This window comes from Acanthochromis polyacanthus, chromosome 1, assembly GCF_021347895.1.
Source record: "Acanthochromis polyacanthus isolate Apoly-LR-REF ecotype Palm Island chromosome 1, KAUST_Apoly_ChrSc, whole genome shotgun sequence".
NCBI classification, from domain to species: Eukaryota; Metazoa; Chordata; class Actinopteri; family Pomacentridae; genus Acanthochromis; species Acanthochromis polyacanthus.
The window spans coordinates 59,558,282-59,580,730 of record NC_067113.1 but is presented as its reverse complement, the minus strand read 5'-3'; the positions used below and the strand labels follow the sequence as shown (position 1 = coordinate 59,580,730).

The window sequence follows — 22,449 nt, the reverse complement described above, 5'->3', positions numbered from 1 at the left end:
GTGGTTGGGGTTTGGGTTAGTAGGGTTACTGTAGGGCTAGTGGTTGGGGTTTGGGTTAGTAGGGTTACTGTAGGGTTAGAGGTAGTGGTTGGGGTTAGTAGGGTTACTGTAGGGTTAGAGGTAGTGGTTGAGGTTAATAGGGTTACTGTAGGGCTAGTGGTTGGGGTTTGGGTTAGTAGGGTTACTGTAGGGTTAGAGGTAGTGGTTGAGGTTAATAGGGTTACTGTAGGGCTAGTGGTTGGGGTTTGGGTTAGTAGGGTTACTGTAGGGTTAGAGGTAGTGGTTGAGGTTAATAGGGTTACTGTAGGGCTAGTGATTGGGGTTTGGGTTCGTAGGGTTACTGTAGGGTCAGAGGTAGGGGTTTGGGTTAGTAGGGTTACTGTAGAGCTAGTGGTTGGAATTGGGGTTGGTAGAGTTAACAGTAGAGTTAGAGTAGGGTTTTTGAGTTAGGGTTAGTGGATTAAAGGGATTTGTCAATTACTTGGTTACTGTATTGTCTGTTGCATATGTTTTACACATTTCGTGGTATTTAATAGAAATCAACTGGACTTTTCTGATAGGTTCTTGAAGACATTTCACCTTCAGGAACCTACCAGAAAATCCACCTGATTTTTACTAACCCACGATTACCACGACCTGTATTACTGAGAATCTACACAGACATTCATGGTGTTTAAATATTCATATCTTTGTCAGCCCAAGATGAAGACACAAAAAACAGATATTTTTTTCTTTGGTTTCATATTGTGGCAGGACAATAACGATTATAAAAACCAAACAGAGCACTTGATATTAAGGTCTCATGTTCCATTTTACCATTTTATTCTGTGTTTCTTTACAAAAAGACCAAAACCAACAGTTTGTGTTTCTTATCAAGTACTTTTAATGCACCATAAAGAAAAAGCACATGAGTTAGCATGTTGTTGACATTATCCGTCATGTTCATGAAAACATGTGGTTTATTAGGAATCAATCACACTTTCATCAAATGTAGAAAAATCTGCTACTGGAAAGAATCCCATAACTGTTTTTCTTTAGTTAAAACTACAGTGTTTTAGACAGTTACTGAGCCTCTGCTTAACAATAAAATTATACATATGCAGATGTTTTGGTACTGTCTTTTCAACAGTGACACTTTTTGAAAGAGAATTTTCAAATTATTGAATGTCCCTTGGAGTCCAGTAAATCCATCATTGAGAAATGGAAGGAAACTAGAACATGAATAAATCTGGCTAGAGCACGACGTCATCAAGAACTTAGACTGAGCAAGAGAAAGACGAGTGAGAGAGGCCACCAAGACACCTATGACTCCTCTGAAGGAATATTCACTACCACGCTTCATGTCATGATGCTCCCACCACCATGCTTCACAGTGGGGCTGGTAAGTTTATGGTGACAAGCATCGTCTGATGAACAAAAAGCTCCATCTTAGTCTACTCAGACCAAGGAACCTTCTTCTAGGTGACTTCAGGGTCTCCAAGTCTTCTGGTGAACTCTAGTCCAGATTTAATTTGAGCTTTTTCCAACGGAATCTTTCTTTTTGTCAGGGTCAGACTTTAACTTTAATAATATGGACAATATGGTTGTAGATGAAGGAAGTGGGGCAGTTTAGATGAGTTTAGATTGCCAACCACAAAAAGAATAAAAATGTTTTGTTTTGCAGAATCTTCAGGGTGTTTTATTTTGAAAAATGACTCAATCATCATCCTGTTACTTACATATGTGCCTGGCCATTCAAAGAAGCTGTCAGTTTATAACTTCTGCTGACATTAATAAAGAACAAATGTCTCTGGAGAAATTCAATGCTAAAACAGAAGAAGAAGTATAAACACATTCAGCAATAAAAACTAATTTTATTTGTTTAGGTTTTTTTAACTTCAAAAAAAAGATTGTGCAATGATCTGTCTTGCTGGAAACCGGCCCGCGGTGCAAAAAAGGTTGGAGACCGCTGATCTAGACAGAAAATCCTCCAAACATTCGTGTTTAAAGGATAATTCTAAAATGTCTCTATGGATCAGGTAGTTGTAGATTCAGTAAACGGTGAGCTTCCCGCAGTTTCTTAGAAAACCTCATTTTTGCGTGAAGCGTGCTTGTTTTTTAGTCTTTCCAAAGGTAAACACAGGAACAGGGTCAGGCTTTATGTTCATCCAGGTTGGTTTTCTACAGTAAATGTCCTCTGTGTCCTCCAGGAGACGCTGATCGGAGTCTGGCTTCGGGCTGAGCGAGCAAGAGAACGAACGAATGAGCAAAAGAGAGAGAGAGAGAACACGAGACGGGGAAAAAAACACGAGAAGATCGGAGATCATACAACCGGTCGAAAAAACGTGGACCGAGTCCTCCAGACGCCCACTGACGCCGGACCAGAACCGACCCCTGACCTGAACACTTACCTGAGCCCGAGGAGGGGAGGCGGCACCGGGAGCCGGGGTCGGAGGTCAGGGGTCACAGATGGCTCTCTTTCTTTTTTGTCTGTTGCCTGAGATGACAAAAGAAAAAAACAACGACTGTCTGGACGAGAACTGCAAACATCGGACCGACCGGCAGACTGACGGCAAGGCGGACCGGAGGAGGAGGGACGGACGGATTCTCAACCCGCCGTCAAGAAACATGGAGGGAAAACTTTAGGAGTTAAAAACCTGCGAGTGCACAGCATTTACACAAGACTAGCGAAGGGTTTTTGTTTTGTTTTTTGTTTCATTTTCGTCTCTAAAGATAAAACCGGGAACACGTCTCGGTCTCAGAGGCGGCGCTGGAGCTGGACGGACTGTTGGCCCAGAGCTGCAGAGGAAGACTTCAAGAAATTAATGGACGGATTGATCCAGAAAGTGGCTGATGGGGTGAAAGTCTTGTTCTAGAGGCCTTGTTGATTTACAACTGGTCATTTCTAACAGCTCAAACAGAGATATTCCAATTTCTTGTCCATCTAAACCTCAAAAATAGTCAGTTTTCTGTCGTGATAAAGGGAAGCAACCGTACTTCACATTTTTTGATGCTTTTGCTTGGAAAAAAAAGACTAAAATCACCAATCAAATGTGTTTCCACGATTCTTTCTTTCTGGCTCATATATAAAGTACAATAATTTTGGTATTTTCAGACTTGCTAGCGGATTCAGAGGGTTCTTTACTAATTATCAGTTTTGTGTTCAGTTTGTTTCTGCTGCTGTTAAGTGGCTAAAAATTGTGCTCAAGGCTAATAAAAATGGCATAAAGTGTGATTTCTACATTCTACATTTCTAAATTCTATTCTTGTACAGATTAAACAAGCAGAGCTATGCTAGCAGTTTCCACCTGTTTCCAGCCTTTATGCTAAGCTAACCAGTTACTGGTTTTAGCTTCTTATTAACCCTGCAGTTTCCACCTGTTTCCAGCCTTTATGCTAAGCTAAGCTAACTGACTGCTACTCATATTTAGCTTCCAGACATGAGTCAATCTTCTTGTCTCTGTGGGTAAAGTAAATGACCTCACCACATACCAGAACCAGCTTTAAATCAACAGCGACAGAAAGAGACTTTCACGCCGTCACACTTCTGACTGGGTGTACATATTCAGCGTTTTCTTTCCGACTTCTATCAGCTACAAACAGCATTTTTAACCATTTAGAGTTTGTGTAGTGTAACGTGATAAGAGCTTTTCTTTCTTTTCTTTGAATAACCGTGTGCCTCCTCAGTGACGACTGTGTTATTTTAGATTAATTTTACCTGTCAGGCCTCCACACGGATCAATATTCTGTAGTTCTTTCTGCTGCATGGATCCTTTTCGTGCACTTTGTGACTGTGCTGTAGTAAGAAGCTTGACTTTAGTGTTTAGATTCACAAGCTATTGTTCTTTTACTGCAAGCGAAAAGACAGAAAACGACAACAAGCGTCCTGCTGACGCTTCGTGTCTGACAAAGAATATCCACCACAATAAAGTATGGAGGTCTGTGAATGAAGTCGGTCGTGTGTTTGTGGCATGTGGGTGCGCCTGTTTGTCGAGGTCTAATTACAAGGCAGAGAGCTTAAGTATTTCCTCATTTCCTCTCCGAGCTGTCGTCTAAACACTGCATGTCACTCGGATTAACCTGTTATAAAGGGGGCTTCACTGCATTTAAGGAATAAAGCTTGAAATTCAGAGAGTCAAACAACAACTTGAAAGATAATTATCAGTTTTGTGTTCACAGTTTGTTTCTGCTTCTGCTGAGTGGCTAAAAATTGTGCTCAAGGCTAATAAATATGACAGTGTTATTTCTACACATTTATTCTTGAACAGATTAAACAGGCAGAGCTGTGCTAACAGTTTCCACCTGTTTCCAGTCTTTAAGCTAAGCTAGGCTAACAGGCTGCTGGTTTTAGCTTCATACCAACCCTGCAGATTAAATCTGCTGCACTTTTCAAGTAAAGCACATTCAAGTAAGATTTTTAGTATAAATAAGCATAATAGTAATTACCTTGACAGCCTCAGTTATTTGTATTAAACAGAATTCTTCTCTTAATGTTACAAAATTCAATATTTTAACATTTTATGACACTTAAATGTAGCACACGGTTATTCCAGCTCATTATCACATTTATAGAACAGTTTCTACAAATGGTGACTCATGTGCAGCTTTAAAACCTGATTTTTTTTTAAATTTTTTTACAGGAATCGTTTTAGTGTTTTATGTCAAACAAAGTATGAACATTTATAAAGACATCCTTCAAATTTTGGATGTTTCAAATGTTTTCCTGGTCAAATATTTCCTTAAAAGTCGAGCATTGACCCACTTTTTAGGTTCAGAAAATATCACTAGTTGGCTTGTGTGGTGTATATTTTTTTGTTAATTCAACTCCAACATTGGACTTTTCTTGGATTTTTTGTCCTGTTGCAACTCACCCGTAATCACAGGTTGTTTGATTGTCTTGTCCATTGTGGATCAACGACATGAGGACAAATAACAGTGAGATATCAGGTTTTTATTTTGAAAACTTCTTGAGATATTGTTGCTCAAACAGTCTTAAATTTCAATGTATGAAAAAAAACAGGTGGACAGACCATTTTTTATGATTATTGTCTCAGAAAGCCGTTAATATATCAAACTAAAATTACACAGGTAGCATTTTAAATGTCCATAGTTTATGATGAAATGGTTTCAAGCAACTCAGAGATGGTCGAATAGAAGGAATCTGAAAAACCCCACCAGAAAACTAAAAAAATGCAGCTTTGATTGTAGAGCCATTTCCATTTTATCATTATTTTAAAGTAAATATTTAAGTGTTTGGTTAATTAAAATGGGAATTTTTATTTTTCTAAGTGAGGAAAATGGGGATGCAGGTGAAGAAATTGCAGCAGTCTAGATGAAAAACCCTCCAAATGTTCATGTTTAAAGGGTAATTCTGGTTATTTAAACTTGTTTTTCACATTCATGAGGCTAATGTGTCCCTTTGGATCAGGCAAACTTTCCACCTCTGTCGTAGATATTCAAGGACATGAGAAATCACCAAAAACAACAAGCTTCCTGTTGCTTTCTAGAAACCTGATTTTTATGTGAAGCTTTTTTTTGTTTAGTCTTTCCAAAAGTAAACACAGAATCTCTACTCCAGATGAAGTGGAATATTAGCTAAAGCACTGATGTATTACTGAGATTCATGACGTGTTTTACTGTCACAGATTCCAGAATTAAACAGCAAAGATGGAAACTCAAGGATAATTCTTATTTTTCGAGAAGTGGAAGCAGCTTAAAAATATGATATTTTAATACAGGAACTAACACAATATAACAAGCATAGTATGTTTTCAGTCTTTAAAAACAGCAGTGTGATCATGGAAGAAGCCAGAAAACAGGTAAAGATTAACTTCTGTGTGTGTTTTTAGTATGCCGAAGTCAAATATGGGGCTAAATATGCTCCATGGGAGTGACAGTTTAAATTAAAATGTGTTAGTTACTTTTCAACACGTACGAGACGCTCGCTCATCAAGAGAAACAATGGTGAAGCAGAACATCAATCATCTTCAACACGCCCTCAAACACTCAGCAGCTCTCTGTGGGAATGAAAGCCTCAGTGTTGACGTCTGACGTAACCGTCTGCAGCCCAGACGGCTTCTTAGTGCTGCTGCCGGTAAACCAACAAGAAGTGAAGTAAAGGAACGTCAGAAAATCATGTGAAACCTAGTTATTTGATTAAAAACACAGGATGGGAAACACTTGACCCAATCTGCAGCACTCTTAAAGAAAAGAAACCAAAGTTTGGGGTGTAATGTATACATACAGTCAGTCATGTAAAGGTCATGTGTATCAGGTAGTATTGAGTTTACAGTGACTCCTGTAACTCTGTGATGAAACATGAATTAAAAAAAGCATGCATTTTGTTTTTTTTCTTAGATTTATCAAAATCTGAAAGGTCAAAGAATCCATACATTAACTTGAATTATCAATATTGGTGATGTAGAAAGTTTTGTTAATCAAATTTTCTTTGTTTCATGGACTCTTAACTTCTACTGAGCAATTACATTTGACTACAGCTGATGACTCCTCTGACCAGATTTATTTGGAACCCACTGATCCACTCTTCAGACTCGGTCATGAACATTACGGTTAACTCTTTATTTCTTTTCACATTAAACAAAGAAGCTATGCTAGCTGTTAGCCGGCTGTTTCCAGTCTTTATGCTAGGCTAAGCTAATGTGCTCTCGACTGTAGCTTCATATTTAACCTACACACAGGCAACAAATGAGCATATATTCTAAGGCATTGATCTTTTTTTTTTTAAATAACGGAAATAATTTTAGATATTTTAACAGAAACACAGACATCTTAGTTGATCTCAACAGTTGAAATGTAATGGAAATGTTGAACTTTTCTGCTGCTTTTGAATGTTTTAACTACAAAAAAGCCTAAACCAAGCAAAATGTACTCATATTTCGCTAGTAGGAAGTTCTTTAATGATATTTTACTGTTAAAACATTAATTTGATATAGCACAGTAAGCAATGCATCGCATAAGTAGCTGCTAATGCTAAGCTAATTCACTTTCAGTTAAAAAAAACACCCCTGTACAACATTGCTGATAAACAGTGAGTATAGTTTTTGTAAATAATGTAACCTAAAGAGTATTTATGAGGATTTTTTTTTTGCTAGAATTTAAAAACAAGATACAACACTCAGCAAAAATATATGAAATCTTGAACTTTTTTTTATTAAGTCCAACATTTTCAAACAAAACTACGTAAAAATGAACAATGTGGGCTCAAAACATCAAAAATATTATATTATTAAATATTACTGATAATCTCTACAAATAATATAGTGTTATAGTAGAAAACTGGAACAGTGGTAATTATTCCACGTTTAATGAAAGAAAAACAAACACACAGGCATTACATTATCCTGTTTAATCAATGACAAAAAAAAATTCATCAAGCAGATTATATATACAGAATATAAAGTAGAAATTTCAAAAGTCAGAAAGTTTACCAGGCTGATCTATAGCAGCAACTTTCACATGTCACCGATTTTCCCATTTACCACAATAAAAGCACTTTAAACCTTTGTTCTGTGTGGATGCTGTGAGCACACTTTGCAGAAATATTACCACCTAAAGCCTCATGCTTCATACAGAGTCACACGCTGCATGTTTGCACCTTTATACTTCAAAATGACTGTAGATGAACTACAGAGAACCGGAGTCTGTAAACAAAAATTCACAAAATAAACTTCAGAGTTGCTGCAGAAGAGCTGCAGAGGACCGGAGTCTAGATTAAAAAAACACAGTAAACAGTTAAAAAAACACGCTGCAAAGTTTCTGACGGCGGCAGTGAAAACATATAGGATGTATTTCTGGACTGTGCGGTTTGAGTGCTTGTGTTTTGTACAATGCCATGTGCTCGCCCATCCCTGAAGAGCCGATTTAAAGTGAAAGTCCTGCCGCAAACGCCTGTGGTTTAGTGTGGGAGGTTTGCAGTAAAAATATCCTGCAGCTCCTCAACTTCCAAGAAACGCAGCATCTTTTTTTTTTTCACTCACGTTATTCCAGGACATCAGAGGATTTTGTTCTGAGGCTCCTCAGTTGTTCACTTTTTGCTCTTTACGCTGTATTTTATATTCTTTTGATCAAACTGCTGCATAGGAAAGTGCTTCAAACTTGATCCCAAAGCTTTAAGAGGAAAAAATAAACAACACACTCAAGCACGTGAAAATTCTCAAAGAATTCGGTAAACAGAACACAACAAAAGGTTTCCGTGTAACAGAGGCGATAAAGACTTCACAGCCTGTTTGTGAACATTAGTTCATTCTCCTGACAGCTGCTAGAACAAATAATATACGTAGATATGTGTGAACCCGGAGTTGCTGCTGATATTTTTTTTGTAATTTAAAAGACAAAAATGTAAAAATCTACTGTTGAAATAATCCCTAACAAATATAATATGTCCCTCTGTTTGGAAATTAAAAATAATTTATGAATATTTATATTTTCAGAAAGAACCCATTTGATCAGGGCTACAGTTTCCCTAATAATTTGATATTTATTTAATTGAAAAATATATATATTTACATCAAATTTATATTGCAAAAACTCCATTTATTCTTTTTTATACCTAAATTATTCTTGTGCAAAATTTGATGTTTGTTTTTAGAATTGCAATAATCCTTTGAGCTGTTTGCACTGTAAATTTGTGCAACTGTAGCCATAATAATTTATTTTCTTTGGTTTATTTTTTATTTCACGCACTAATATCAAACGGTCCTGCAAGGGGAAATCCCAACAACTTAGAACATTGCTGTTCTGGACATTTCTTGACATTAAACATGCTATGTGAATAGTGTTTATTATTATAATTATTTTGTATAATTTAATGTGTTGTCAGATAATTTGTGGCAGTTTGATTAAGCACATACTCATGGATAATAGCAATGGATAAATAGTGATGATATTAACCCGCTGAACACCTAAAACCCTCTGTTGTGTTTAAAAGTCACTGGGGTTTGGGGTTCAGAAGGTTAAAACACGCAATAAAATCTTTAAATTATGTATTTAATTAGGCAAATATACAATTAATAAAATTACCCCAATTTAGCTGCCACATAAATCCGGGTCCTGCAGAGTGAGCAGTGTTGGGTTGATGATCCAGGTTGACTTCTGTTGTAAAATTTCATATAATTTACGATTAAACATCAAGAGAACTTGTAATCTGACTTTTGCAAAGAGCATCATTTTAAACTATCCCTAAACTTGGTAAAACTCCAGAGTTTCAGTTATGTATTCATCCACTGCTGAAAATAGTCCCCAGAAAGTTCATGTTTTCCTCATATTTGAGTCATATTTGTAAAAGCTGCTTTGAAGGAAACCCCCGAGCCTTTTTCAACAAATTAAACTACATATTTGTGAGGTGTTTTTTTTTTTTAGAGAGACACCTTGAGAAATCACAAAATATTGAGAGACATGCATGTAGAACATCTGGTCTTTTCTGTCCTAAAAGGTTTTCAAGAAGCAAATCTCAGCTTTAAAAAATTGACTCTTCACAGTTCACTGAGATGAAGTTTGGAGGACGAAGATGCTGTTCTGTAGCATCCAGACTGTCTTGGGCAGAGGTATACGTGGAAACTCAGCATAGAAACAGTGTCCAGTGTGCTACAGCTGCACTGTTTGTTTGTTTTTAAGGCCAGAAACTGAGAACTGACTCGTACAATGCCAAAAAATTGGGTCTTTCTCCAACCCCACCTTCACCAGCAGGTAAATGCCAGAGATTCAACAAGTTCATCAGGAGTCTTTGAGCAGCCCCAGTTTCCTCAACGCCTCCCTTCGCGATTCGTTCGTCGCCCCTCGACCAGAAAACTGCACAGTGATGCCTTGAGGACGGAACATGGAGTTGGATCTCCGTTTGTGGTCTGGAGAAAGAGCTCGAGACGCTGCTTTTTGGGAACTCAGAGCTCCGTGGTAGGAGAGCCGAGGAGGCCGTGGAGCCGGAGTCGGAGCTGGAGGTTTGTAGGTCTTCACCGGGGTCTCTGGAGGTCGGGTCGGTCCGGTGGTCGGGTTGATGGCTCGACTCTTTCCTCCATAGCTGTTGAGCTCGATGGGCTCCGGTTTCGCAGGAAGGCTTTGGGTCGTGTCGATGTGGGAGCTGAGGATGTCAGGAAGGTCGCTCTTGGTCACGGCTGCCGGAGCTGGAGTCAAGACTTTGGACTTTCCTCCGTAGGAGTTGAACTCGGTGGGGTTGGACAGCGCTGGTGGGAGGGTTCTGGGTTCAGGGCTGGTTGGAGACGTCGCAGGAGGTTCATTCCTGGAAAACGAAGGATTCACCACGATGGATTTACCTCCGTAGCTGTTGAATTCCGGTGTGGTGACTTCAGGCGGAGGGGAGATGGACAGCTTACGGTCCAAAGGAGGTGGGAAGTAGCTAGTTTGTGTGACAGCAAGAGGCGAAGGACTTGGTTGGAGGTTTCTTCTTTCTTCGTGGCTCTTGAAGGAATCCGTCCGCAGAATCTCTGGTTTTCTGTCGACGTGAATCTGGCTTGGAGGTGGCGCCACTACTTCTGGAGTCTTGACTTCTGGAGTCCTGACTTCTGTCGTCTTGACTTCTTGCGTCCTGGTTGTTGGAGAAGCAGTCGGTTCTGTAGGTTTGGACTCTGCAGCGTTGAGGGAATCCAATGAGGTGCTGTCAGGGGAGACAAGCAGCGACATCCCGCCGGACATGGCTCGGTTCCTGGTCAGACCCAGCTTCGACAGCGCCTCCATCCTGGACTTGCCTGGTGTCGGGTCCCTGAAGGAAATGCTGCGAGTCGGAGTGTTTCGAGGCTTCTGCTCCTCAGCCGGCTGGGAGTTTTCCTGCAGCAGAGGGTGGGATGTACCCGACAGGTTTGCCAGCATCTGGGCTCGTCTCTCGTGGATGTTCACGTTAGCCAGCGACTGGTTCTGGTGCTCTTTGTTGCTGAGGATCACGCTGATATTGGAAGGGAATCGTGCCGGCTTCGTGGACGTAGGAGGTCCCTGTTTCGCTGGAGGATCTGTGCTGTAGTCGGCTGGTTTTTCAGACTCCAGACTGAGACGGCGGAGACGCGTTGAGGGAAGTAAGTTGGAAGAATTTCCACCTGCCTGGTTCTCGGCTATCTTCTGGGCGATCAGAACCGGGGTGGGGATGCAGCCTGGAGGATGGTACGAGGAGTCTGTGGACCCAAAGCTGCCGCTCGGCAGAGGAGGGTTGTACTCTGAAGGCAAACTGTCGGACGGATCTCGTCTTGGTTTTATCTCAAAGTGGCTCTCAGGATTCAGCATCATGCTGTGAAAATCTGGAAGGAGCAAAACGGAAAATTAAAATTAAAAACAGGCTGCAGTTTCATCCAGGATTTTTAGTTTTGGGAGTTTTAATATAATTTAATGTAAGAAACAAAACTAAATTAAAAAAAACTTGTATTGTGTACTGTTGTAAAACTTTGTTCTTACAACAACAGTAAAACAAAACAAAGGTAAAATAACATAAAGATATTCTATCTTTACATAATCAAAATACAGTTTCTGGCCATAATTTTACATGATGTGTTTTTTTGGCTTTTAAATGTTAAATGAAGAATGTTTCATATGTAAAACCAGTTAAATTACCTATTAATGTGGTTGAACAATGTTATAATGCAAATAATCAGGCCGAATGATACAGAAAAATGCAATTATTATGTTAAAAAAATCTTTAAAAAAAATGTAAAATGCTGTTGCAAAACTAGTTATCTGGTTTGAAATTGAAAGAAGTGTAGTTTTTACATTACATTAAAATCTTGTACATTTGATGGATCTTTAATGTTAAAACAGTGTTTCCATAAAACATAAACTTATGATTAATTCAGTTATTTTTCATTAAAATCACATCATATTTTTATGCTAATTACGTTAGACATGTATCTTCAGTCTGTTGTGTGATTTTCTTGATATTTTTAGATAATTTTTCTTTTTTTTTTGCACTCTACCTGGATTGGTGGGGCTGGAGACAGGCTCTCTGGTCTGCATCAGGTCTGGTTCTGGTCGGACCAGGTCGATAATGTCCTGCTCTTTGGGACTCGGTGGTCTGTTGAGGTTCGGGGACATGGTGAATCCGACTCTTGGACTTGAGGCGACGGGTCTGTCGACCTCATGGATCTCTGGAGGTCTCGCCTGCCGCCGGTCATCTTCTTCCAGACTCTCCTCCAGAGAGTCGATGGTTTGTTCGAAGAACTGCAGACATTCCTGCTCCTCCTGACTCAGAGACTGCAGAGATTCATCCTCCTGGACAATCAAAGAACAGAAGAAACCTCAGTTATCTTCTGAGCTTCATCAGGGTTTTATTGTCAAATATGAACCACTGCAGATGCTCAGTAGACAACACTTCTATTTAAAACAGTTTATAGTCTTCATAGATCGAGGGGAGGTCATTTTATTGACACAAACTGTATTTATTTTAGAAACATGTAGATGTAATGAGGTTTAAACTGCAGTTATGCACCACATATGTATTTGTATTCTCCAGTTTTTTAATGAACAGTGTTTTAACAAAATATGTTTGATGCAAAACCAACTTTTTTTCTTTTTCTTTTTCTGCATTTATATTTGATGATTGTGAGTTACAAAAATAATGCACGTTATGTAAGGGGACCTTTTTTAAGGCACAATAGTTGAATTGACTAAAAAAAAATGAAGATGAGGAAAAGATATCAATTATATCATAACATAGACATATGTCTGTTTTGGATGTTTTCCTTCCATTTGACTGAAAGAAAACATGTTATAGAAGTAAAATAACCCAAAAAATTACCTAAAAAATTGACAACCTGTCAGAAAATAAACCTCTAAATAAGCATTTTGAATGTTTTCCTTCTATTTAAGTGAAAGAAAACATAACATAGAAGCAAAAAAGTAAATAAAAATGACTTTAAAATTGACAAACTATAGTAAAATAAACACCTAAAGACATATTATGAATGTCTCCTTTCCATCAGACTGAAAGAAAACTAAAGCAAAATACTCCAAAAAATTACCTAAAGTCAACTATTTGTAATAAAACATAAACATAAATCTGTATTTTGGATGTTTTCTTTCAATTACACTGAAAGAAAACGTGGTATAGAAGCGAGAAAAAAAAAAACTACCTGAAATTTCACAAATTGTTGTAACATAAACATTTAAATTTGTATTTTCTTTCCATTGCATGAAAGAAAACACGTCATGGGAGCAAAACAGCCCAAAAATCACTTTTAAATGGACAAACTCGAGTTAAATTAACAATGAAATTCGAATTTTGTACATTTTTTCCCCTTCAGACTGAAAGAAAGCATGTTATGGAAGCAAAAATATCCCAAACAGTATCTCAAACAATCACCAGATTTTGCCTTTAGAGTCTTTGTTTAAGAATGTTTTATCAGATCCATGGAAATATAAATACAGCATCACAGCAAAGGCAAAACATGGCTGTTTTCTTGCATATTTCTTTAATGTATTTGATTTCTGTGACGTTTCTTTGCGTTTGTCGGCGTTTTTTCACCATTCTGTCTCCTGTTTCTTGTCTTGGCATAAGTAGCATCAATCTTTTGGTCTTTTTGTTTCAGATAAAGTTAATATTTACCTTCAAACTGAACCATTATTTCTAGCTCTACTTCCCTATAACTAGTTTTTCTCCACAGTGTGATGAGCTTTTACCTCTGAACAGTTTTCTGACTCAGGTGATTAACAGAGGGCTTGTTTTGATGGCAGGTTTCAGACTGAAGCTGCTCATTTAATCTATTTCTAGCTGATGACCTTGAGCCGGCGGTCGATCGGAGGCTTTCTGCTGACATCAGTGTCATTAAAAACGCCACAACAGGGTTTGCTGAGATCCTTGTTGTGCTTTGTAGACAAAGACACCTGCAGCAACACCCACCTGAAACCGGGCCGAGATAAGCGCCGGTTTCTGCTGCCTTCAATGATGCCTATTGTGACGAAGCAGCTCAGGACCCAGAAAACTGCAGCTCGACCGGTTTGCTGTGTGTTGAGAATGAAAGTCATCCCTGAGGCATGTGAGCGGATTAAGTTGTTGAGCAGGTGTAAGATGACTGGTTGCTTTGTGTAAACACGGCAGCGTGAATTACAGTTTGACTTATCGGCCGGTCATCGGATACGCTCTGTCCCTTTACTGTGTTTAAGGAGACAAAGAGCAGCTGAAGGACAAATCTTTGACCTGATCTCAGAGAAATAGAGGTCCTTAAAGTGCTTTCATCTACTGACAGACGAGTGTATTTAGAGGGCAGAAAAGTACAAAAGGTTCCTCATTTTTATTGGAGTTATTTGGTTTGATTATTTTAATTATCAATGAATCATTTGGTCTATAAATGATCAAAGCTGGTTGTTCGGGTTCTTAAAGTGCCGTCATCTTCTGAAAAGCATCTGCATTTAGAGGATTTATAAGGACTAAATGGATGTTTGTTTTATTGGAATTAATTGGTTGGATTATTTTCATTCTTTATTGATAACTTTGTCTATAAAACATCAGAAATCAGACAAATGTCCCTCACAGCTTCACAAATCCCATCTAGTAACATGTTGTTCTGTTTCTGTTTGACCAACAACCCAAAACATTGAAGTTGTTTCAATGGATGGACTCAAAAAATGCTGTGATTCTCAATTTTTTTTCGATTTATTTTGCTACTGCAACCGATAACTAGTTCTTTGAGCAGCATCTGTTGTCTAAAGAAGCATTTTTTGTTGATTCTATACAGCTGTTCCTTCAGGAGCCATTTGAAAAGGAGGTTGTTATGGCTCTTGAAGTGCCATTAACTACTGATAAATGTCTGTATATAGAACTAAAAGTTCTTCTTTTTTATTGGCTTGATTTGGGTTAATCAATTGTTCTATAAAACAACAGAAAACAGAGAAATGTTCATCAAAGTTTAGTAAATCCCATCTCTTAACATGTTGTTTCATTTCTGTTTAACCAAGAACCCAAAATATTAAAGGTGTTTCAATGGATGGAATCCAGAAATGCTGCAAATTCTAAAAAAGTCAAGTTCTGTTATCAAAATAAAACCAAAAACTACCTTTGAAATGGTTCTTTCAAGAGCCTTTTTTGCTGAAGTTTAGAGAGCCAGCCATTTCTGGTGGCTACAGGAACCATTCTTTTTTGGTTTTTACGAGAGATTCTTTGAAGCACAATTTGAAGAAGTGTTTTTTTTTTAAAGAATTTCTTGCTTAAAGGTTCCTTGCGGAACTAAAACTGGTTCTTCAATGGCATCACTGCATAGAACTGTTATTGGTTCCAGTTGACGCCTTTATTTTTTGAGTCCTTTACAGTGCTAAATCAGTGGTTTATTGTATTTATTATGGAAAAGATGAAAAGATTGATGCCACTCTTACACCTGTACACTAAATATGAAGCCTCAGGCTGCAGCTAGTTAGCTTAGATTCACATAATGACTGAAAACAGAGGAAACAACTAGCCTAGCTCTGTCCATGGTACTCAAGTATGAATAACATAGACGTGCTTTGTTTCTTAAAGTCTGAATACAACTCACAAGTTGTTGGTTGTTGAGGTTTAAGCTCAAAAACGGCCTGGTTAGTGAATCATCAGTGTCCTAGGTTAATTAGAGAACAATTGTTGCCATGGTTACAATACCAAATGCATAGTGAAACTTACAAAACGCTCAAAGGTTAAAGTTACAAAGACCGTTAACGGTTTGAAACTGGTGAAGAACAATGGTTTCCATATGAACACTCTCTGCTTTAAAGCTTAAAAAAAAACCGTCTTAGCTGGGAAACCATATTTAGGGTTCAATATCTAGAGAAATAAAACTCCCACAGACATGAAATTTGGTGAGGACTCAGACAGAATAGTTTCCAACAGAATTAAATGATTGAATGTCTCCAGCAGAACTTATACTGTTGATTAGTGAAATTTGAAAATGGTATAAAAAGTTCAAAATTTTCAAAAGACGATGGTATTTGCAACCCAGAAGTCTAAAATAACAAAAAAATGGAACCTTGTCTGGAAATATTTACCACACATCAGATTCTACTGATTGGTGTCGGTGAAATGTCGACCAAAGTCTGTATTTTTTGTAGGAAATATGGATCCATTCAATTATATACACTTACAGGAACTTTCTACACAATATCCACAATACCACCTCAGTTTGATATTTGGCACTTTTTCAATTTTCAGGGTCTAATTATTATACATTCTTGTCATTTTAGATAATTTTAAGTCATTTGTATAGGTTTGTACTGTCTTTATCTTATTTTGGATAAATATTTAGTCATTTTGGACTAATTTGAAGTCATTTTAGATAGATTTGAAGATCTTTTGACAGGTTTTGAGTCAAAGTAGCAAAAAAAAACAACAACTTAGCCTTGACATACTTGCATTGAATATATGACACTTTTGTTTTCCATTTTCAAGGTTCAATAATTTAAAAGATGTACTCTGGTGGACCCATTCAGTCATTTAAATCTGCTGAAAACTATTCTATCTGTGTCCTCACCAAATGTCATGTCTGTGGGAGCTTTATTTTCTGGAGATGTTGAACCTAAATATGGCTTCACAGCTAAGACGTTTATTTAAACCTTCAAAGCAGACAGGGTTAATAAGGAAACCATTGTTCTTTTCCAGTTTCAAACCATTATCGGTCTTTGTAACTTTAACCTTTGAGCGTTTCACGAGTTTCACTGTGTGTTTAGCATTGTAACCATTGCAACAGTTGCCAGAGTTTTGTCTGGAGATAGTGAACCCTTAGAAAGGCGTCACAGGGTTTTTGAGGGTGGAAATACAAAGATTTCAATTGTCCAAACATTTCAGATTCGCAAAATTCTGTGAAATTATAGAACAGAACTTTGTTTTCGGTCCAATCTAACAAAAAAGTGAACTCAGTGAACCCACACAGCAATGAAAACTAAAGGTCAGAAGATGCTTCAGTCTGTAAATGTCCTCTTGGTGAGGAACTGATTAACTCTTTAGATACTCACTCCTGGTCTGGAGCTTCGTCTTCCATTGACTCCATACTGGAGCTGAGAGTTGCCGTGGAGACGGACGTCCATGCTGAAGGGTCAGAGGTCAGCTGACATTATGACGGAGGTCCGATGTTCCTGAGCGACTCTACGACTAAACCAGAATCACATCTGGGTTCAGTCCAAAGAATCATCTGTTTTCATAGGGAGTCTGAGAACACAGACGACGAAGAAACGTCAAACAACTGACAGACAGAATGTAGAAGAAGAAAATTACTAGTTTATCCACTTTAGAAGGCTGGTTTTTATTGTGTTATGGTGGCCATTTTGGATGTTTCGCCATGAAACAGGAAATGCTGTCTAACGAGCCTCTACATGCTCCAATCAGCCTCAGACTTTACATGTGTGGTCAGAGTCCAGTCCTGATGAATTTCATAGACCAATATACAGCCAAAGTCATAGCGCCACCTGGCGGATGGACATTAAGTGCTACATAACTAGCCTGCACATGCTCCAGTCTGCCTCAAACTTTACATGTGTCATCACATTCTGGCCTTCAACAATTCTAACAAACAGCGTTGGTTGGGTCCTCTCATCCTTTCTGGTCAGTGAATCTAGCATGTCCACCAGATGGCGCTCCGGCTGAGAGTGTGTTTAGGAATATGTATCAGACATTGTGTTATTACAATTGTATTGCAGCAGAAAATCTGAATTCTTAAGAGGTTACAAAAAAGAAGGATCAGATACATAAATCTATATGACTGAGGCTTTTGATGCAATAGTTGCTTGAAATATTTGATATTTTTATCGTCTTCAGGCCTCAAACAGTCACTTAACTCCTAGTTGACGGTGTTAACAGTTTGCTTACAGGCGAACCAAGTTGCTCTTTAACCAAAACCTGCATTCTGTATCATATAAATGCAGCTTTTACTAACTTGAAAGGGTCAAATATGTGAAATTTAAAGTATATATGTCCTTCTGTGGCTTTGTAATTGACAAAAATATCTTCAGTTTAATTTAGTGCACCAGCTAATACACACAGGAAACACAGAAGTACCTAAAATAAACACAAAAACTACAAAGAGTCAAGAAAACTACAAGCAGAGGCAGAACAGCCACAATGAGACAGTTGAGACACAAAACTACAGTTAATACACACAATAAACTACAAAAGACACAAAACTACAGTTAATACACACAATAAATCACAAAAGACACAAAACTACAACTAATACAAGAAACTACAAAAAGACACAAAACAACACTTAATGCACACAATGAACTAAAAAGAATACAAACTACAATTAATACGCACAATAAACTACAGAGACACACAACTACACCTAAAACCCACAAAAGTAATACAAAGACACACAAAACAAGTACAAAGAGTACTTAAAACTACTTAAAAAAAGCCACATCATTTCCGCAAATATTATAAAACAAGTAGAACGAGACACAGAGGGGCAGCTAACACACTCGAATAAGCTACAAAAATGACAACAAACAGAGGCAACAATGAGGATGGTGAGACATAAAACTACAACTAATACAGAGAAAACTCCAGGAGACACAAAACTACAGATAAAACTCCCAAGAAACTACAAAAAGACACAAAACTACAGTTAGTACAAGCAGAACACCTCAAGGTAAAAGAAACTAATCTTGGAAGTTTCAGTTGTGGAGCTAAAAGTTCTGGTTTAAACTTTAACAGAGTTTCATCAGTTTGTCTTTTTCTGTCAGATATACACACAAAGGCAAGTGTAGCATAGTTACAAACTGGAAATACTGCAGTACAAGTACTTCAGAGTGAGAGTATAACTTCCTCCAGCAGCAGAAACACTAGAAGGACCAGTCGACCCGGTTCTGGTTCAAGAAGCCGAAACCACGGAAACATTCCTGACTGAAGCTCAGAGGAAGAAATAAACCGGAACACCAAGATCAAGAATAAAGAATAAAGAATAAAAAATAAAGGATAAAGACAAAGAAGAGGCGGTTTAGAATTAGAGTGAAGATCCAAAGCTTCACTGTAAAACTGAATTAATTCTGTAGTTTTTACTGGAAGTTAAATTTATTTAATGAAACATCAGGTGGTTCTGGTTCAGTGTTTTAAAATCACTGTTGGATTATTCACCACCACTGTAAAAATGAATGTTTTTTAACATGTTTTTACTGTGATTTATGAGCAATTTACTGTTATTTTACATATTTTCTGTGATCTATAATTGTTTTAAAATTACGAATAATTAAATTTACGCGTAAATTGTAAAAAAAATTAAACAAAAAAACAGACCAAAACTGTAAAGTATATCCACAACAGAAAGCTATATTCTTATAAATAATAATTCATTGTTTTACAATGTTCAACAGTAAAATTATGCTATTTTTACAATATGTAAACCAGCAAATACAACATTTAGGATTTAAAAATGCTAAATATTGTTGTTGTCACAAATGAAAGGCTTAATAAATTCTAAATATTTGTAACTGTTATTAAACTATGGATTTTTTTTATGTAATTGCAGAAAATATATAGTAAAACTGAAGAAGAAATAATTAATTTACCCATTAAATAAAAGAAAACAAGATCAAAGCTGTTAATAATGTCCACATTCAAAATCAGTATTTTTACAAACAATAATTAATTTTTTTATAAGGCTTTACTGTAAAGTTAAACTATTTTTACAAAATCAGCAAAAACACATTTTTAAAAAAGATATTTGCGATTATTTTGAAAGAAAAATTATTTCTATTATAAATGTATGATTGAAAAATGCTACATGTATTTTAAACTGTTTTTCACTATTTCAAAGATATTTTATGACTTTACATTACAGATAATATGAAATAAAACTGAAGAAGAAGCATTAATTTATATGTTAATGTAAAAATAACAAGATCAAAATTGTAAATAATGTCCACATTAACAGAAAATATACTCTATTTTTACAACACGTAAATCAGCAAAATAATATTCTTTTTTCTAGAATGAGATATATAATTCTTGTCAATTTTGGTTAAATTTCCTGATATTGAGTCAGTAAATTACCGATAAACTGCTGCTTATCTGTCTGTGACTCATTAGTAAAACATTGAATCAGTTACTTAAGTTCTTGTCGAGTCACGCAAGAAAACGGTTTTATTTACACACTGATGTGATTTCATTTAAGCCTTCTGTTGACTTTGTTAATTAGACAACCAAGAAAAATCACCTTTGGCCGAGTTTGTGTCACAATCTTTCTAACGTCGTCAGTGGTAAAAATTAATAATTAGATTCATAATTCATAGTTAAAGCTGCAAAAAACAAAGTGAGTTTTAGTCAAAACCTCAGAAAACACATTTGTTTTACCCTCACATAGCAGAATTACATGGATTTGTTTAGTTCAAATTCTAAAGCTATTAAAAGTTCAGTCTGAAAGGAAAAAAACTCACTTTTAACTTGAATCTTTACATTTAAAATCTACTCTGCCACTAAAACAAATGAATCACAAACCAACTTTTATACTTTAATGCTGCATATTTACATTTTAGGATCAGAAACACCCCATATTTCTACTTTTTTAAACATTGGAAAACATTTTTCTTCATGAAAAAAGCAAAAAAAAAAAAAGATATTTCAACATTTAGATTCTGTTGTAGTAAACTAGCAGTTTGTGTACTTACTTAACTGCATTTTACTGTAATATTTTAATATTTAGACTATATTTATCACTGTTTATTGTACCATGACATAAATCGAACAGAATACATAGATTGTCCTACATTTTTTTTAATATCTTCAATAATTCTACAGTATTTGTCACTGTTTAGCTGAACAATAACATAAATGTAACAGAAAAACACTATTTTTTCTACATTTTACTGTAATATTTTCATTATTATTACAGTTTTTCTGTCATTGTTTAATCACATAACGCCATAAATCTAACAGAATACACAGATTTTCCCTCATTTTATTGTAATATTTTCATTATTTCTACACTTGTTGACATTGTGTGATTGCATAATGACATGAATGACTGATTTTGTTATATTTTACTGTAGTATTTCTAACATTTATACATTATTTGTCACTTTTTGATCACATAACGACATAATCTAACAGAAAACACAGATTTTGCTGCATTTTACTGTAATATTTTCATTATTTCTACAGTTTTTTGACACTGTTAAGCTACAAAATAACACGAATCTAATAGGATACACTGATTTTACTGTAATATTTCTAACATTCATAAAGTTTTTGTCACAGTTTGATCGCATAGTGTCATAAATGTGGCAGAATGAGTTGCATAAGGTGTCTTCAGGATTGTTACATAGCAAATATCATTGTCAACCTTTTCCTGGAAATAATTGTGAGTAAAATGTTTTTTTTACACTCACCAAACACCTCCACAGATCTGTCATCATAAACCAGCAGCAGAAAAGTCGTTTTCTTTTTGTCCTTCGGAGAAACAGAATCTACGCGTTTCTTCTTGAATATTCCAGTCTTTCCTGCTGCGCTCTTGGAGACTCCGCGTGCGTAATGGCACCAGCACGGCGCGTTAGGCACGACTTTAAACACACTGGTAGGCCCCGCCCACAGTGTGTGTGTGTGTGTGTGTGTGTGTGTGTGTGTGTGTGTGTGTGTGTAGGTGTGTTTTCAGGTGACAGAAGTAGAGAGTTGTCAACACACCTCAGAGTTTCACCAGGATGAGTTCAGGAACTTCAGGATATTTGAGGTTTATCCTGTTTTTCCTTCTGACTGAATGAACCTAGAACGTTTATTTGTCATGTGATCTTGCTTTTGCACTATTTGTAAGAAATTTTGGATCACGTAAAAGGAGAAAAAAAACACTGAAGCAACTTGAAACTGCATTTAAAGGAGAACTCACGCAGGTCTAATTTAGTTTTTCCGTGTTTTTTTTTGCATTAAATCATGAATAAAAATTAAACATGCATCACTTTTAAGGCATCCTCACCGTATTTTTGTTCAATTCAACTCATATATGAACCAAAACAATGAGGAAGTTTCTGTTTTTTAAATCTGTGCTGTAACTATAGAGATGTTTCCTGAATCTGTGACTATATATTTGTTAATTATAATGAATTTTTTTAATGAAATTCTGTGTAACCTACAACCTCTCATTTATTCTTATGTGAGAGTGGACCCTGGATTTATACCCAAAAGTGTATTAAATAGGTAAAATGAATCTCTGTAGACAGAAAAATGGTTAAAAATGCAACTTTTAATATAAAATCATTGACAGGAGCTGCTGTTCTATGATGCTACTTTTAATTTATTAATCATATTTGGCCGATTACTAGGATTTTTCTTGTAATTCTGCATTATTTTGAGTGCTGTAGTTAAGTAAAATCTGAATTATTGATCGTGAGAATGTGTTTTTGTTGACAAGTTAACAGATATTTCATTTGATTAAGTTTAATCTATAAACAATGGAAACAGAATCCAGCATCCTGAGAAAACTGTGATTTAAATAATATCTTTTGGTGTTTTTAAAGTAGAAATTTACAGAACTAACCGCCAATAAAACAATTTAAATGAAGTTATAAATTAATTTATTC

At 36.5% G+C, this 22,449-nt stretch overlaps 2 protein-coding genes across 3 annotated transcripts in view; one reads left to right on the top strand and one right to left on the bottom strand.

Annotated features, from left to right (window-relative positions):
- The window catches only part of upf2 (UPF2 regulator of nonsense mediated mRNA decay), a 39,765-nt gene extending 35,835 nt beyond the window's left edge, over positions 1-3,930 (top strand). The window contains exon 21 of one of the 2 annotated variants that reach the window (XM_051954359.1): positions 2,193-3,930. In XM_051954359.1, the coding sequence (XP_051810319.1) occupies positions 2,193-2,199 (7 nt within the window). In that variant the 3' untranslated portion in view covers positions 2,200-3,930. Of the gene's footprint in view, positions 1-2,189 lie in introns of both variants that reach the window. The other variant, XM_051954318.1, reaches the window with a different exon arrangement.
- Positions 3,931-8,816: 4,886 nt separating this feature from the next.
- On the bottom strand, positions 8,817-21,469 carry LOC110959042 (proline and serine-rich protein 2). The gene is made up of 4 exons (XM_051954945.1): positions 21,268-21,469; positions 16,903-17,095; positions 11,907-12,201; positions 8,817-11,237 (listed from the first exon to the last, which is right to left on the bottom strand). The coding sequence occupies exons 2-4, from the start codon at positions 16,972-16,974 to the stop codon at positions 9,712-9,714; spliced, it is 1,893 nt and encodes a 630-aa protein (XP_051810905.1). The 5' UTR covers positions 16,975-17,095; positions 21,268-21,469; the 3' UTR covers positions 8,817-9,711.
- Positions 21,470-22,449: the final 980 nt, after the last annotated feature.